The sequence below is a fragment of the Salvelinus fontinalis genome, chromosome 12 (assembly GCF_029448725.1).
Source record: "Salvelinus fontinalis isolate EN_2023a chromosome 12, ASM2944872v1, whole genome shotgun sequence".
Lineage (NCBI taxonomy): Eukaryota > Metazoa > Chordata > Actinopteri > Salmoniformes > Salmonidae > Salvelinus > Salvelinus fontinalis.
Window position 1 is genome coordinate 23,141,367 of NC_074676.1, and position 19,477 is coordinate 23,160,843.

The window sequence follows — 19,477 nt, forward strand, 5'->3', positions numbered from 1 at the left end:
TGGTCCCAGCTCTCTGCAGGTCATTCACTAGGTCCCCCCGTGTGGTTCTGGGATTTTTGCTCACCGTTCTTGTGAACATTTTGACCCCACAGGGTGAAATCTTGCGTGGAGCCCCAGATCGAGGGAGATTATCAGTGGTCTTGTATGTCTTCCATTTCCTAATAATTGCTCCCACAGTTGATTTCTTCAAACCAAGCTGCTTACCTATTGCAGATTCAGTCTTCCCAGCCTGGTGCAGGTCTACAATTTTGTTTCTGCTGTCCTTTGACAACTCTTTGGTCTTGGCCATAGTGGAGTTTGGAGTGTGACTGTTTGAGGTTGTGGACAGGTGTCTTTTATACTGATAACAAGTTCAAACAGGTGCCATTGATACAGGTAACGAGTGGAGGACAGAGGAGCCTCTTAAAGAAGAAGTTACAGATCTGTGAGAGCCAGAAATCTTGCTTGTTTGTAGGTGACCAAATACTTATTTTCCACCATAATTTGCAAATAAATTCATAAAAAATCCTACAATGTGATTTTCTGGATTTTTTTTTCTCATTTTGTCTGTCATAGTTGAAGTGTACCTATGATGAAAATTAGAGGCCTCTCTCATCTTTTTAAAGGGGGAGAACTTGCACAATTGGTGGCTGACTAAATACTTTTTGCCCCACTGTATTGCGAGATCTTGGCCAACAACCTCCTTCCCTCAGTAAGGGAAGATGGGTCGTGGCTGGGTCTTCCAGCATGACAACAACCCGAAACACACAGCCAGGGCAACTAAGGAGTGGCTCCGTAAGAAGCATCTCAAGGTCCTGGAGTGGCCTAGCCAGTCTCCAGACCTGAACCCAATAGAAAATCTTTGGAGGGAGCTGGAAGTCCGTATTTCCCAGCGACAGCCCCGAAACTTGAAGGATCTGGAGAAGGTCTGTATGGAGGAGTGGGCCAAAATCCCTGCTGCAGTGTGTGCAAACCTGGTCAAGAACTACAGGAAACGTATGATCTCTGTAATTGCAAACAAAGGTTTCTGTACCAAATATTAAGTTCTGCTTTTCTGATGTATCAAATACTTATGTCATGCAATAAAATGCAAATTATTTACTTAAAAACCATACAATGTGATTTTCTTGATTTTTGTTTTAGATTCCGTCTCTCACAGTTGAAGTGTACCTATGATAGAAATGACAGACCTCTACATGCTTTGTAAGTAGGAAAACCTGCAAAATCGGCAGTGTATCAAATACTTCTTCTCCCCACTGTAGGTGTGTGCCTTTTCAAATCATGTCCAATCAATTGAATTTATCACAGGTGGACTCCAATCAAGTTGTAGAAACATCTCAAGGATGATCAATGGAAGCAGGATGCACCTGAGCTCAATTTTGAGTCTCATAGCAAAAGGTCTGAATACTTATGTAAATAAGGTATTTCTATTGTTTATTTTTAATACATTTATATTTAAGTCATTTAGCAGACGCTCTTATCCAGAGCGACTTACAAATTGGAAAGTTCATACATATTCATCCTGGTCCCCCCGTGGGGAATGAACCCACAACCCTGGCGTTGCAAGCGCCATGCTCTACCAAGTGAGCCACACAGGACCTATACATTACATTTGCTATTGTGTGTAGATTGACGCTGAACATTTGGAATTGAATCGATTTTAGAATAGGGCTGTAAAGTAACCAAATGTGGAAAAAGTCAAACGGTCTGAATACTTTCCGAATGCACTATATGTAATGTATTGTCATAATTACATTTTAAAAGCTAATAAGGCTAACTATTTATAAAGGAAGAACCCTCCAAAGATAAAAGGGTTCTCAGTAAAACCCGTTATAAAATGGTTATTGGTAGAATCCTTAGAGGGTTCTAGGCAGAACCCTTCATAGAGGGTTCTAGGTATAACCATATACAGGAGGTTATTTGAAGAACCTTACATAGAGGGTTCTATCTAAAGGGTTCTACCCAGCACCAAAAAGGGTTCACCTATGGGGACAAACTGAAGAACCCTGTATGGTTCTACTTAGCACTTTTTTTCTAAGAGTACACAATAACTTTTCAAAACCAAAAACACCTTTGGATTTATACTGTTACAGTCTGTTCAATCAGCCCAATACTGACATACCAACCTCTCCTGTTCATCAGCTTTATCTCCCATGGAAAACACACACACACACACACACACACACACACACACACACACACACACACACACACACACACACACACACACACACACACACATAGTTCTCATTGTTCAGCATCTATGACCAGCTGGGACAGAATCATCCTGACATGCTTTGAAGAGGAATAGATCATTCTGGCCAAAGCATTAAGGCCAGCTAGTGTGTGTAATCAGTGTGTGTGGTGTGTGATCAGTGTGTGTGTGTGTGTGTGTGTGTGTGTGTGTGTGTGTGTGCGTGTGTGTGTGTGTGTGTGAGTGTGTGTGTGTGTACAGCTGCTGTTACTATATCAGGACTGGACCAACTGAGCTAAACAAAGTTCACTGCAGTAAAAACAAAAAAACTTACGGTGCATTTGTCATTTCTCTCTCTCATTCTCTCTCTCTCTTCCCCATACTCATCCGTGAGAAATTATAAGACAAGAGTTTATTTACATAACTTTCAGACTCTACCAAAATAAATCTACCTACAAAAAGAGAAACATTCACTTTGTACAAAAATATGATTCTTTGTTCCTTCTAGACATAATATGTGATTATCATAGTAGCAGTAGAATAGGTCCTATCTAAGCTTAACTAGAGCATGCAGTTTCACCTGTACATGTCATAGAAGTATTTACAGTCATTCAACATGAATGCATCTGATTAAGACACAACACACTGAGCTCTGGGCACGTCTCATACGGCTAAAATAGAGTTATGGCTAGAAGGGATGCAGCTAATGTCAAGGTCATGTCACACTCTCGCTGTGAACTTAGACTTTGAACAAACCTACCCACCCACCGAAAGCCAGCTTAGTTAGTTAATGCTTGTTAGCTTGCAAAGGCGGTAGTTAAAATTGTCAAAAGAAAGTTGTTTGTAGCAAGTGTAGCCAATATCAGTTTGACAACTAAGGCATAGTGATTGCAGTGATGTTCCCCTTAAATGTACAACTACGGCGTTAACGTGTACTACGATCAAAACATAATGATTCTAAACACTCTCCAAAGTCCCAAATTCGGCAGACAAGTTCTAAACTTTCGCTGGAATTTAAAATAACTTTTGACATTAGCTGCAGCCCTTCTTAAATAAGGTTACTTTGATACGTCAGTAAAGGCACTGAGACACTATTGAGACACAGCCATAGGGATCATGGGTAGTTTGAGAATCCAGGCCTACGTGACCCCTATGAGTGTTTGACTGGTATGAAAGAAGATTATACCTCTGTAAGAAGAGTCTACCGTGGTCCATATTATCAACTGCAGGATCCGTTCCCATGCCGTTATAACTGTCCCTCAACTAAACATGATCATCTTCCCTATTGTCCCGTCTTACACCTATAAACATTGATGGTCTCCCCTAATATTTTGACTGATTACACTTTTCGCTACTGCTGTTTCAGTAGCAACTCCTCCTCGTTGGTACCCTCACCACTTCATCCACTCCTCCACTGCCCTACCCTCTCGCCATGCTTCTCTTTATCCCTCTCTGCACCCCTCTCGCCATGCTTCTCTTTATCCCTCTCTGCACCCCTCTCGCCATGCTTCTCTTTATCCCTCTCTGCACCTCTCTCGCCATGCTTCTCTTTATCCCTCTCTGCACCTCTCTCGCCATGCTTCTCTTTATCCCTCTCTGCACCCCTCTCGCCATGCTTCTCTTTATCCCTCTCTGCACCCCTCTCGCCATGCTTCTCTTTATCCCTCTCTGCACCCCTCTCGCCATGCTTCTCTTTATCCCTCTCTGCACCCCTCTTGCCATGCTTCTCTTTATCCCTCTCTGCACCCCTCTCTCCATGGTGTCGTCTGTTCCTGCTCTTCTTCAGCTCCTGGATGTGTTTCCATTTTCCTGCCCCTAACCCCGCCCCCTGCCCTCTCCCCCCTCTCCTATTGGCCGGCCTCTTTTCCTGCCACAGCGAATCACAGTAGTCCTCCAGCGAGCCAATGGGAGAACTCATCACACGCAGATAATCCTTATAGCGCTGACGAGACTCAGCCCCGGGGCGAACTTCGACGCTGGGGTCCTCGCTGGGCTTGGTCCGCCCATCCAGATGCCCGTAGGGAATGAGACGAAGTGTAAGGCGGAGCAGAGTGTGTGTGAAGTGTGTGTGTTCCTGTGCCACACACACATACACGCCAGCGTCGGCAGGATGGAGAGAGCGGATGAGAAAACCACGGTCTGTAAAGACCACTCTGTCATCTGGCCTCACCTAGGAGAGGGGGTGAGATGAGAGAGTACACTTGCTATAAGCAGTCATATACTGTAGTACTCTATAAAGACAACCATATAATAGGAATGAAACATTGGACAGACTTTTAACCTAACTCAACCAAGAAAATACAGGGAGATACGCAGGACAACATTGATAATGAAACATGTGGAATGTTTGATATGGGCATCAGGTAGGCTAACGACTAGGAGCATTGGACCAGTAACAGAAAGGTCACTGGTTCAAATCCCTGAGTTGACTAGGTGAAAAATCTGCCAATGTGCTCTTGAGCAAGCCGCCTAACCCTAATTGGTCCAAGGTCGCCGTCAATAATGGTGGATCCCTGGCTCTGACCCCACTCTCAGGAGGAGTGGGATATGCAAAGAAAAGAAAATCCAATTCACTTGTACGTGTGAAATAGGACAAATGTGAGCACCTAATTATCGTATCTTCATCTGGATGAACGGACACTCAGGTCTAACAGGGAAAACCAGACCCATCAACACCAGACTGTAACCCTTCAACAACATGTCACACACACACCAATGCTTCACTCACGCACACAGCTAATTTGCACTCAAGGTGTGTTAAGCATGGTAATGGCCCTTGAAACAGGATGCACATGAAAGGTTTGGGTGCGGTGCTTGTCGACTGATGGGGTCAGAGGTGTGTGTGTCACGGTCAGTGGTGCTAGTGTAGCAGAGTGATAATGGTCTTCCCTCCATGCCCACAAACATCCCCTGTGATTCATCAGGTGACACGGCCTAAAACAACACAGCTGGGCTGTGTGTGTGTGTGAGAGAGAGAGGGAGCAAGCGGGAACGTTTCAAAGCATACCTCCCCCCTGCCAGCGGTGAAGAGGAAGAGATCATTCTGGCCAGCTAGTGTGTGTGATCTGTGTGTGCGTGTTGATGTTGATGATGTGTAGTTGAGCCAGAGGCAGCAGACCGTACAGCTGGGATATGATTGGAGTCTGGACATGGTGTCCCATATAGAGAGGTTCTAGTGTTTAGCACTGTGCTATTATAGATATATACATTACAGGCGGAATCTGACTGTAGGTTGTAGAGAGTAGAGTGGAATGTACTGTACTGTGTGTTTCACATGATTCTGCATTTATTCTGAGTATGTTTTGTTTGAGTCAACCGTTTGGAGACACCAGCTCTTAGGTTTAATAGCTGAGTTTTACAAGGGGATGTGTTCAGCGGATATGGGGGACATGAAACACAGTGAATTAACAGATACTGATATGCAGGTGTTCTGACCAGCTGGTCTAAGGTACTTCCTGTCACAGACGGTCTGGATTGGAAATGATGGAAAGAGAAGAAGAAGAGAGAGAGGGAGAGGGAGAGCTAGAGATAGGTGGGGTGGGGGGAAGAAACTGAAGAAACGGAGGGTGAAGATTTGAAAAGGGAGGAAGGGATTGAGGAGAGGTAGAGGACATACGGAATGAGTTGGAGGACAGAAGGAAGGAACGGAAAGAGAGAGAAAGTGTGATGGGAGGAAAGGAAAGGCTGGAGTGAAATGTTGAAATAAAACAGACAACACCCGCTCCTATATTAAGTCCAGCACACACACACACGCACGCACGCACACACACGCACACAAACACACAAACAAAATACAGTATCAGGGATCTAAAGTGCGACCAATTTGGATAGGTGGCAAAATATTTTGCTGTGCGACCAGGAGTTTCAGTTTAGGAGCACTGCGCGACTAGGAAAACACTATAATAGTTCTAATGATAAGGCTTTGCTGTACCGTTGTTTCTGAGTACCCTAGAGAAAAAAGCAAGTGCAAATTCGATAGCGTCATGGTTGCACCACAACTGGAGCATAAATGGCTTGCTTGTAGCCCAACCAGGTCAAAAGATCTGACCCATATTACTGGTGCAACATTTAATTTTTCTATAGCAGATTGCATTAAACGTATTAAATGCCAATTATTGTGAACTCAGTGCGGTTCCCTTACTTTTTTAGTAGTGGTTTCGTTGCAGCAATTCGACCACAAAGCCCTGATTCACACAGTCTCCTCTGAACAGTTGATGTTGAGATGTGTCTGTTACTTGAACTCTGTGAATCATTTATTTGGGCTGCAATTTCAAGGCTGGTATTTCTAATGAACTTATCCTCTGCAGCAGAGGTAACTCTGGGTCTTCCGTTCCTGTGGCGGTCCTCATGATGGACTGTCGTTTCTCTTTGCTTATTTGAGCTGTTCTTGCCATAATGTGGACTAGGGTCTTTTACCATATATGGCTGTCTTCTGTATATCACCCCTACCTTGTCACAACACAACTGATTGGCTCAAACGCATCAAACGCAAATTAACATTTAACAAGGCACACGTGTTCATTGAAATGCAGCCCAGGTGACTACCTCATAAGCTGGTTGAGAGAATGGCAAGATTGTGCAAAGCTGTCATCAAGGCAAAGGGTGGCTACTTTGAAGAATCTCAAATATACAATATATTTAGATTTGTTTAACACTCTTTTGGTTACTACATGATTCCATATTTGTTATTTCATAGTTTTGATGTCTTCACTATTATTCTACAATGTAGAAAATAGTAAAAATAAAGAAAAACCCTGGATTGAGTAGGTGTGTCCAAACCTTTGACAGGTAGTGCATATGTGAAAACACCCACATTCATAAAACATGTCGTGGGCCGTTCTAAAACGACTTGCGTGTCGTTAACCATTTGTTTACACACTCATGTTACCTCATTGGCTGGCTAGCTCACAACCTGGTAATTTTTCCAAACATTTGGGGGCACAGAAAGTGAGGAAAGGGGATAGCTTACTCAGGAGATCAATGTTCATAGCAATGAATGAATAATAGGCCTCTTGCATGTCGTCATCACAAATCTGACATTTTTAAAAAGACAATTTTCAATGTAATGCGTCTCAATAGGAAAAGTGTGCTTTTACACAATGCAGAAACCTAATATTCCACAAATGACTAATTTCAATAACAGGTATTTGTGTCAACATCTTAGCTTTTATAATAAACTAACAGTGTTGCATATTTGTTTCTAGGGCACAACATGTGCTTCAAAAGTAGCTAGAATGAATATACCCTAGGCCCATTATAAGCTGTATCTCAAGCAATTCAAAAATAGATATTTTCTTGTGCTCCTAAATGTCATTTGGTGCTCCTAACTTTTTAAATTCCTGTACAGTATATAATAAAGGTTGAAGAAAAGCTTCTCTAAAGGTTATTCCACCAGTAGTGTGTGTGTGGACAGCGGTTAGGTTGAATGTTCTTATCTGTGGAACTTCTCCTTTGTTTGGATTAGAAAGACAATTATGTTAAATAGCATCTGTAACACACACTATTCAACATAGTCATGGTCAAAATATTCCAGCGAGAGTACTCCTGTATCCAATCTTTCAACCTCCTTCCCATTGTGTTGCTAACCCACAGACCCATGGCCCTCCCTGGGGAGGACAGGGTTATGGTGTCCCCTGTAGAGGCACACATAAACACACTCACAATCATACACACTCACATCACACATGGCCAATAAAGAAAGCGGGGAAGGTCTGGGGTAAAAGGTTGAGGTGACAGGGAAAAGAGGGGACATGAGGAGAAGTAAAACAAGGGGAGAAGAGAGGATGGAGGAGGAAGGCGAGGGGAGAGGGGTGATGAGAAGAGAACGATAGGGGAGGTAGAAGGGACAAGGAGAAGGTGTAATAACTGAAGGTGTTGATTAGGCCAGTCTCTGTCATCTGGTTAAGGAGATGAGTGTCAACTTCAATGAGTTGCTCTGCTCCCCTTTCCTTACCAAAACACCCCCACCCTCTCCCTGTCCCTCTCCCTCTCACTACTCTAACACAAACACAGGTATCTCGCCATCTCTCTCACTTTCTGTTTCTCTCTCTCTCTCTTTTGTTCATGCCTCCTCAAATATATCCTCTTCCATGTAAAATACAAATAAAACCCTTTCCTCTATCTCCATATCTCTTTCTGTTTCTTGCTGTCTCTTGCTCTTCCAGTGTCTGGTCTCAGTCAATCACCACCTGTCTAACAGAGAAAGGGTATCTGAAGGTTCTATTTCCTCATAATGATCAGTGAGTTCAGGGAGAGAAGAGAAGAGATGAGATGGCAGAAGGAAGAGGAGAAGAGCATGAGAAAGAGAGAGAACAATATGGATATTTGTATGGGCTGTGTTTCTGCACAACTATCATTATCACTCCTCTCCATCTTGAAGTCACTAGTGTTTGACCCCTGGTCATCGGCTCTCTGCTCTACAGAGAAGAGAGTTGACAGTTGAATGTGTAGGACTTAGACAAGGTTACTCAGCTAACATCAAACAAGGAGAAGACCTGATGCATATACTGTTACATACTACACAGTGGTGAAAAAAAGTACCCAATTGTCATACTTAAGTAAAAGTAAAGATACATTCATAGAAAATGACTCAAGTGAAAGTGAAAGTCACCCAGTAAAATACTACTTGAGCAAAAGTCTAAAAGTATTTGGTTTAAACTATACTTAAGTATCAAAAGTAAAAGTATAAATCATTTCAAATTACTTCTATAAGGCAATCCAAACGGCACAAATGTATTGTTTTTTATTCATTTACAGATAGTCAAGGGTACACTCCAACACTCAGACATCATTTACAAATGAAGCATTTGTGTTTAGTGAATCTGCCAGATCAGAGGCAGTAGGGATGACCAGGGATGTTCTCTTGATAAGTGTGTTAATTGGACCTGTCCTGTTAAGCATTGAAATTGTAACGCGTACTTTTGGGTGTCAGGGAAAATGTATGGAGTAAAAAGTACATTATTTTCTTTAAGAATGTAGTGGGGGCAAAAGTAAAAGTTTAAAAAAAAATATGAATAGTAAAGTAAAGTACAGATACCCCAAAAAACAACTTAAGTAGTAGTTTGAAGTATTTTTACGGAAGTACTTTACACCACTGATACTACAATCTTAGAAAAAAAGGTGCTAAGTTGAACCATACAGGGTTCATCGGTTTGTCCCTACAGGGAAACCCTTTTTGGTGCTGGGTAGAACCCTTTAAATAGAACCCTCTATGTAGTGTTCTTCAAAGAACCTCCTTTATATGGTTCTACCTAGAACCCTCTATGAAGGGTTCTGCCTAAAACCCTCTATGAAGGGTTCTATCAAGAACCCTATTATTGTTGGGGGGTTCTTCCTAGAACCCTTTACGGAGATTTATACCAGCCTTATCAGGCTTTAAAATGTAATTATGACAATACATTACCTACAGTGCATTGGGAAAGTATTCAGACCCCTTGACTTTTTCCATGTTTTGTTACGTTACAGCCTTATTCTAAAATGTATTAAATTATTTTATTTCCTCATCAAGCAAAAACAGGTTTTTAGATATTTTTTCTAATTTATAATAATTTGGCAGCGATTAAAGATGAATTTACCACAGGTGGACTCCAATCAAGTTGCAAACACACCTCAAGGATGATAAATAGAAACAGGATGTACTTGAGCTTGTACTTTAATACATTTTAGAATAAGGGTATAACATAACAAAATGTGGAAAAAGTTAATGGGTCTCAATACTTTCCAAATGCACTGTATATAAGGCCTTTCTTCTAGTGCCTAGTTATACCCTAACACAGGGTTGTTAGGAATCTCCTGGTTTACAGGCCACATCAGGCCTGTAAGTCACATTATGGTGGCTTGCAAAGTGATGTGTAATTCCTATTGGAGTAAGGACAGAGTTAGGATAGCCAACAAAAGGCATTGTTAATCACCCACAACCAGCATACTGCCAGGCTAGGGAAGACTGACTACTGAAACTGCCTCAATCATCTAAACTGGAACAACCATCTCAGTGGGGGGGGCAATAAATCTAATAACTAACAGATTGGATTAGTTTAGAAAACTGAATGTTATTTATCTTTGTGTAGCATAAAATGAATCAACCAATTAATGTAAAAACACAGATATTACAGTAAAACAAACAATTCTGAAAATATCCCTGCAATAGAGCATGCTGGGAAATATTATATATGGTTCTATGTAGAACCCTTGCCTTTCAATGAATAATTCTTGCCTTCTAAAGAATCATCAAAGAACCCTTTCTTCCAAAACCGGTTCTTAGGATGTTAAAGGATCTAGTTAGAACCCTTTGCCTTACAAAGAACCCGGTTCTTGGTAGAATCATATCCTTCCACAAAGAACCCTTTTGGAACCCTTTGTTCTAAGAGTGTACCCTTCTTCTGACCTCTTCCTCTCATCCTTCTCTTTCTCCTCCTTCTCTTCCTACAGTTCAAAGTTAACCAATCATGCTGCTAGAGTTAGAAACGAGCTCCGCTTCCGGTCTGAAGACAACAGTGATCTCAGTGCACTCTGTTACACACACTTCAAATATTTTTTGTATTTATATTTTGATGTGTGTATTTTCTGTAATTTTCTGTAATTCATAAATCCCGTAGCCGACTAAGTGCAAAATCTGCCGGTGTGCCTTTGAGCGAGACAGTTAACCCTAGTAGAGACCCACAGCAGAAGTGTCATAAAACCTAGCGGTCAAACAGGGCAACGGTTCCAATTGTTTCTCCACCATTAATTTTCTCCATGGGGGATTTTAGGAACTTTTAAAATAAGGGCTGTGTTTCTTGTAGGCTTACCCTGGCATGACGTTTTGATAACCATGTAAATCTCTCTCGGACAAATGGACTTTTATCAATATATTCAGCTCTATTTACTCTCAGATTCTAAAATGCTAATTAGAATCAAAGTAGACATCACACAAAACTAAAAATCCCTCCAAGTTCCAGCACGTCATCTCTAACTGACACCTTTGCTAACAGGTATTGTCAATTTAAAACATGCACAAGACAGTTGACAGAATTGTCCATTTAAAGAAATGTTCCCAATTTATTTATTACTACATTTAGCTAACATTAGATAGTTAATCCAAAGATTCTTACCTTTGCCTCGATTCAACAGTCTCGTCCAGATCATCATGACAATCGTAGTTCTTTATGATAGCCACATTAACAGCTAATTAGCATTTCATTTTTGGTGGGTAAATACAGGCTAATATAATGATCAAAGTCACCTTGTCCTAGAGACATTTACACAGTTATTAAAACATAACGCCAGGGTAAGCCTACACGAAAACACAGCCCTTATTTGAAGTGTTTCTAAAATCCCCTATGGGAAAAATGAATGGTGGAAAAAGAAATGATTGGAACCATTTCCCTGTTTGACCAGTAGGTTTTATGGGTATTATGACTCATACTGTGGTACTCTATTGCTGCTGTAAGTCACTCTGGATAAGAGTGTCTGCTAAATGGCTAAAATATGAACATGGCATAAGTCAGGGCAAAATGTGTAGAATTGCAGGAAATTTGATTAAAAACATTTCTCTCCACCCTATGGCAGAATGTCGAAAATTGCATGACATGAGTTATAAAATTATTATAATAAAAATTATTATTTTCTTGCAAAGATTGCTGATCTAGAACATCGAAGCACCCCTCCAGGTTGTTTTGGTTGGTTGTGTTGTTTTGCTGTCATGTAAGGGCACATGATGTAACAGTTAGAGCAGATAAAATATCTGTTTTTCATCCATGGGACATGATGACTTACAACGAACCTCTGTAGTACTGCCAGTACTGTAAGCCTCTGATAACTAAAGATTTACTTCTTTCCTGACCTGACCCCTCTCTACATGCTGTGTGTGTACGCAGAGAGGCAAACGGGTGAGGACCCAAAAAAGGCGAGAAAACATTTCCGCACAGAAGCACGGTGTGAAGTGCAAGAAAAAATGTGCCTATTTTCAGAGAATAAGAACATAATACACATTTGATTAATCTCAATACTCCTAACTTTCCTAACCACAATAGACAGATAAAATAGTTCCAGAGAGAGTTGGGCTCTTTGGTCTGTGTTCAAGGTTTATCATGACATGACATGGCCCCGTGTAGCTCAGTTGGTAGAGCATGGCGCTTGCAACGCCAGGGTTGTGGGTTCATTTCCCACAGGGGGCCAGTACAAAAAAAAGTATGAATGTATGTACTTGTAAGTCGCTCTGGATAAGAGCGTCTGCTAAATGACTTAAATGTAAATGTAAATGTAAAACATGTAATGAAAATCTCAGTCTCCCCAGACAGAAATACATAGCCCACTGGGCACACACTAAATCAACGTTGTTTCCATGTAATTTCAACAAAATTAGGTTGTACCAACGTGGAATAGACGTTGAATTGATGTCTGTGCTCAGGGGGAGGAAACTATAAAATCTTTTTTTCAGGTTTTCACTCTCAAAATCAGACTTTTGAAAATAGAAAATCAACACAATTGGAAGTTCTATGTCCACAACAATGCTTCAACCACATCAGGAGACCACTTTCCACATCAGGAGACCACTTTTGAGGTCTGGGGAAAATAAAATAAATTAAAGGGGGGGGGTACTTGCTTTTAATTAAATTGCACACCAACAAGAGACCATTGTGTTTCGTTAGCTGTGTTTCTGTAGGGGTTCTTGTTGAAGTGTTTAATGTGACGGGAGACTTTGCTTAACAAATACCCACCCAATTGATACAAATCATTATGATATCATTCTGCCAGGTAGGCCTACATTGTAATCAACATTTCACTTGGAAAGTTTATTGGGAAAGCCTTTAGAAATGACTGTTTAGGCATGCTAATTGGCTACACTACAACACACAGCTGCACAGAAACAGATGTTATTCTTTAGAAAGTTGCAGGAAATACAAATCACTGATGCATTCTTTTCATGAATTATGAGAAAGTGCAATTTCACTACTTTTCTAATAAGTACATATATTTAACCTTCGGTGCTCAGTCCAGACGCTCAGCCAATGATTTCGATATGAAGCTTCGGATCTAAATAGCAAATGGGCAAGTGTTAATTTTTTTGGTCTAAAATGTCTAGTGTTGTTTCAGGAGTTAAATTCACACTGTTAGAGTGAGATAAACACTCAGTGTTGTAAAATAACCCCAGTTTTGGTGTTAATAACCAGAGTTATTGTTTTACACTTTAGAGAGTAAAACAGTCCCATCAAAACTACACCCATCATTGCCATATTTCCCAGCTTGCTTTGCAGGTATTCTTTTTTTTTGGGGGGGGGGGGGGGTTAATATCTGTGTTTTTGCATGTACATTGATTGAATGATTAATCTTATGCTACACAAAGATAAATAACATATATTTTTCTAAACAAATCCTATCAGTTAGAGACATTTCTTGCACCAGTTACCGAAATGGTTGTTCTGGTTTAAATTGTTTCGGTTGTCTACTTAATCTGAGATCCTAATAATGGTAGTCATTCTAAAGGGAGAGGGGTGAATAAAAATTCTAACTGTTGGATATCTTAACTCTGGCTGGATTCCAAAAGGAATTACACTTTGTCAGACAGTATCATATGATTTGCAGGCCTGATGTGGCCTGTTATTCGTATAAACCAGGATGTTCCTAACACCACTGTTAGGGTAAAACTAGGCCAACAACATAAAGTAAAATAAGATATGATAACATTTGCCTAGGTAATCATTTGGTGAAAGCCACAGACCTTTAAAATGGAGACCATTTCAACAACCATGTCTCTGTCACTAACAAGTACAGTCATGAGTGGTAACCCTACAATTGACTCGAAAAGAAAAAGTACAATGGAAAATATGCAAAATAGGCTTTACACCATATAGTGTTAAAACAGCCAGAATCACTCACTGTAACAGTGTTTTTGCATAACACTAATAGGAGTTAACTGTAGATTAACACTCGTCTTGAATATAAATAACACTGCTGGTTAATTACACCATAGTGTTAAATTTGAGTAACACTGGCAAATGTAAAGCAGTGTTATTTTAACTACGAAGTATTACATTAACACTCAAAATGTAACACTATAATCAGAGTAATTTTTACACTCTGTAGAGTAGGACCATATGTTATCTGAGGTAGCGTTAAAATGAACTCTTTAAGTGTTTTTGATTTGTCGCTGCAACATTTACTGTGTACACGATTCATGTGGATAGTCTATTTTGAGATCAAAATGGTGAATATTGCAGAAAAGTTTGAATCCCTGTGTGTGTGCATGTGTGCGTGAGTGCTTGTGTGTGTGCTTGTGTGAGTGCTGTCTCACCTCCTCTCTGTGTTCAGCTCCAGGTCTGTGTATGAACCAGCGTGTGGTGGTCTGTTGTGATTTGGGGAGACACTCCAGGAAGGTTGAGTTATTCTCCACCCCAAACATTATCCTCTCCTCCACCCTGCCTCCACGCAGAGCTGAGAACACAAAAATGAATCCATGTAGTGTTAATATCGTGATGGTCTGAGCAACACGCATGCACACGCACACACACGAGAAGGTACTGTATCAGGTCAGGGAAGCATTTAAGTCTTGTTTTATCACTTACTGTCATCTGTGTCCCAACACTGGCTGGATGGGTCTCCATGTTTAATGTCTTGTCTCCTAGCTCTCCTGTCAACCCAAAACGCATACATAAAACACACACACACACACACGCCACAGGGTCAGGGGTGAAAGGTCAATAAAGGTAATAAGGTCACGTCCTGCTGTCAAGGCAATGTTTGGCTCCATACATACATTATTCAGTGTGAGGTGAGTTCATAGTAGTTAGCTTATAGCAAAACCAGGGGCAACATTTTACTCTTTCAAAACGCACACACAAAATGGTTCCTGTGCGTGTATGTGTTTCCTGAGTTCGTGTTACAGGTAACAGGAGTTACTTCAGGCTAGGATTTAAGCTGCTCTCTGTCCTGATAACCCTGTTAAATATGTCTGACATACTGAACATATTGACAACAACCAGATATGGACAACACACTGAACTCAACATGCTGACAGCCACATATGGATAACACACTGAATACAATAGGGAAAGGGTGATACCTAGTCAGTTATACTGAATGCCTTCAACTGAAATGTGTCTTCCGCATTTAACCCAACCCCTCTGAATCAGAGCGGTAAGGGGGGCTGCCTTAATCGACATCCACGTCTTTGGCGCCCGGGGAACAGTGGGTTAACTGCCTTGCTCAGGGGCATAATGACAGATTTCTACATTGTCAGCTCGGGGATTTGATCCAGCAACCTTTCGGTTACCGGCCCAATGCTCTAAGGCAGATATTCAAGTGCCTCTCTCTCTGAAAGCTATGGATGGATCTATGGATGTTTACACAGTCAACCACATACATTCTATATATTGAGCTTAAACTTCAGCTATATGCCTCCCTATATCGTTTTGTCTCTTTTGCACTACAGCTATATGCCTCCCCCTCTCTCACCATCTCTCTCTATCCGTCATAGATTTAGGTAATGTGTAGAGTTTTGTATTCTGCTGCCTTTACGTCCTCAGATCAGTTTTCAAAGTCCCAACAGGCACCACCAACCAGGATTCCCACCATCCCACAATGCAATAGCATGACCCTTACTCTCACATCATGCAATGGTGTGACCCCAAACTAAACTCATCAAAAAAGAAATGTCCCTTTTTCAGGACCCTGTCTTTCAAAGATAAATTGTAAAAATCTCAATAACTTCACAGATCTTCATTGTAAAGGGTTTAAACACTGTTTCCCATGCTTGTTCAATGAACCATAAACAATTAATGAACATGCACCTGTGGAACGGTCATTAAGACACTAACAGCTTATAGACGGTTGGCAATTAAGGTCACAGTTATGAAAACTTAGGACACTAAAGAGGCTTTTCTACTGACTCTGAAAAACCCCAAAATAAAGATATCCAGGGTCCCTGCTCATCTGTGTGAACGTGCCTAAGGCATGCTGCAAGGAGGCATGAGGACTGCAGATGTGGCCAGGGCAATAAATTGCCATGTCCGTACTGTGAGACGCCTAAGACAGCGCTACAGGGAGACAGGATGGACAGCTGATCATCCTCGCAATGGCAGACCACATGTAACAACACCTGCACAGGATTGGTACATCCGAACATCACACCTGCGGGACAAGTACAGGATGGCAACAACAACTGTCTGAGTTACACCAGGAACGCACAATCCCTCCATCAGTTCTCAGACTGTCCGCAATAGGCTGAGAGGCTGGACTGAGGGCTTGTAGGCCTGTTGTAAGGCAGGTCCTCACCAGACAACACCGGCAACAATTACTCTTCACTGACGAGTCGCGGTTTTGTCTCACCAGGGGTGATAATCGGATTCGTGTTTATCGTCGAAGGAATGAGCGTTACACCGAGGGCTGTACTCTGGAGCGGTATCGATTTGGAGGTGGAGGGTCCGTCATGGTCTGGGGCGGTGTGTCACAGCATCATCGGACTGAGCCTGTTGTCATTGTAGGCAATCTCAATGCTGTGCGTTACAGGGAAGATATCTTCCACCCTCATGTGGTACCCTTCCTGCAGGCTCATCCTGACATGACCCTCCAGCATGACAATGCCACCAGCCATACTGCTCGTTCTGTGCGTGATTTCCTGTAGGACAGGAATGTCAGTGTTCTGCCATGGCCAGCGAAGAGCCCGGATCTTAATCCCATTGAGCATGTCCGGGACCTGTTGGATCGGAGGGTGAGGGCTAGGGCCATTCCCCCCAGAAATGTTCCCGGGAACTTGCAGGTGCCTTGGTGGAAGAGTGGGGTAACATCTCACAGCAAGACCTGGCAAATCTGGTGCAGTCCATAAGGAGGAGATGCACTGCAGTTCTTAATGCAGCTGGTGGCCACACCAGATACTGACTGTTACTTTTCATTTTGACCCCCCCTTGTTCAGGGACACATTATTCAATTTCTGTTCATCACATGTCTGTGGAACGTGTTCAGTTTATGTCTCCGTTGATGCATCTTGTTATGTTAATACAAATAATTACACATGTTAAGTTTGCTGAACATAAACGCAGTTGACAGTGAGAGGACATTTCTTTTTTTGCTGAGTTTATATAGTCTGACTAGGACACTGCTATAGTCTGACTAGGCTATTTATCCTGGATGCACACACACACACACACACACACAAACAAAAAGAGGACAACGGAGAGTAACAGTAACATTAATCAATGGGCGCATCAAAGAGTCTCTCATCAATGCTTCTGCCCTAAGAGAGAGCGAAAGAGGTAGGTGAACACCCATGTGGCACAGAGAAACGCTGAAGAAACAAAAGCCCACCAAAACAAAAAATAGAGAAAATATCTGAACACTCTATGACAGTCCCTAGAGCCCTGAATTGGGAGAAAAATAGGGCAAGGTCAGGTAGGATATAAACTTTCTCTCTTCTTCAGGTTCATTAAATCATGCTTGTGGACGTCCTCACATACCTGATCTGACAGTGAAGGATGAACATGTCAGAGTAAATGACAAATTTACCTAATTTCATGAATAACGAAGAGGTAATCTATTAATCCTGAGGCCTGGTATGGTTCAGATACCTTAGATGAAAAGAATAGCAATGTGGCACAGCTGTTGTATATGCTCCTATATAGTTTATTTGTTCTTCAAAATGTTATATTAATATACAGAGAATATGGGACATTTTCTACACCTGGAGAAATGTGGATGTATGTACACTGAGTGTACAAAACATTAAGAACACCTTCTCTTTCTATGACATAGACTAACAAGGTGAATCCAGGTGAAAGCTATGATGCCTTATTGATGTCACTTGTTAAATCCAATTCAATCAGTGTAGATGAAGGGAAGGAGACAGGTTAAAGAAGGATTTTTAATCCTTGAGACAATTGAGACATGGATTGTGTATGCGTACCATTTAGAGGGTGAATGGGCAAGACAAAATATTTAAAGTGGAACTGACAGCATTTAGCAACATGAAATCTTATACAAATCTGTTCATATACACCCACAGGAAGAATATATCACTTTAAAACAATTATGACGAGGGAGGACTTAGATAGGGACATTTTCACATTTTCATAAATTCTTAGAACGTTTGGGAATTACGTATACCATGGCATTTGTGAAAATTATATAGCAATATAGAGTGGGAAAGTGGCCTAACAAAAACATCTGTCTCATCTAGGACCAGAGTCTACGCAGAGCTACAGTAAGCCTTTATTTGCAACATAGGCCTGCCATCATTCACTTTGAACTGGACTGTGTGTTTACATGCAGTTGCAATAGCGCGACATAAGATCATTAGAACGCATTTGTCTAATGCCACAAAATACACCTGAATGGATTTCTGAAAATATGTAAATACCACTTGGGAGTCCTATTGGTCAGTAATGCACATCAACAACAAAAAGATCAACAACTATTGCGAGCCATGAGCTAAAATCTAACGAAAGAGCATTAGATAAACCCTTTCAAACTTCCTCAATTAGTTGACGATCAAAATTACACTAATAAACGATGGGGAATTGTAGCCTACTCGTTCTTCTGCCAACAATGAATGCTTGTCCCAACCAAGCACCCAAAGCTAACTGGCTAAATTTGGCTAGCTTGCAAGCTAGCTACTTCCAGACACAGATGAGAGAACACCTTACTCTGACCATTTTACTAACCCAGCAGAGCTGGCCGGCTGTTTACATGTTATCTAGAGCATTCGTGACTAACTATTACTTAAGTTGCCTACGTTTACTGCCACTGGCCAGTCATATTCTGTGGGTGCTGCGCGTTCGTAAATTCATCAGTTAGTCTGTGCTCTGGAACAATCAGACGAGAGTGCTCTGAAATCGGAGAAGATAGCCAGAGTGAATGTGCGAACGCAATCAATATGATAACTGGATAACAGTTGTTGAAGTTCTTTCTAGCTAACCAAATGACGCCTGCATCTCTAGCTGTGTATAGACAGCGAAAAACCATATGAGGGGAAAAAGTCAGTCACTCACCCACTCCTCTAATGGCATGACATCCTCCTAACAGCCTTAGTTACATTCGGCTGTTTTTGTCCAAAATATTGAGCCATCCCAAACGGAGGCAGCAGACAATGTACCAGGCCAGCTGTGATGTGATGTGTGTGTTTGTGTGTGTGTGTGTTTACTCTACCTCTTGGATGCAGAGATGTACCGTGAGCAGGTGTGTCCGTCCCAGGCACAGTAGGGGTCTCTGGCGAGGCAGCACTCTGCACACACCTGACCATACAGGTGACACCTGCTCAGTGACACCTGGGCTAGCCCCGCCCCCGAACCCACATATAGCTGTTGCTATGGAGACAGAGATGGAGAGAACAAACAA

The 19,477-nt window shown here is 41.7% G+C and overlaps 1 protein-coding gene across 1 annotated transcript in view; it reads right to left on the reverse strand.

The window, feature by feature from the left end:
- Positions 1–2,570: 2,570 nt before the first annotated feature.
- Positions 2,571–19,477, reverse strand: part of LOC129867006 (semaphorin-3D-like) — a 70,425-nt gene continuing 53,518 nt past the window's right edge. Inside the window, exons 15-18 of the mRNA XM_055940092.1 lie at positions 19,289–19,446; positions 14,716–14,780; positions 14,445–14,584; positions 2,571–4,343 (exon numbers count right to left, since the gene is read on the reverse strand). Of these exons, the coding sequence (XP_055796067.1) occupies positions 3,573–4,343; positions 14,445–14,584; positions 14,716–14,780; positions 19,289–19,446 (1,134 nt within the window). The 3' untranslated portion in view covers positions 2,571–3,572. The remainder of the gene's footprint in view (positions 4,344–14,444; positions 14,585–14,715; positions 14,781–19,288; positions 19,447–19,477) is intronic.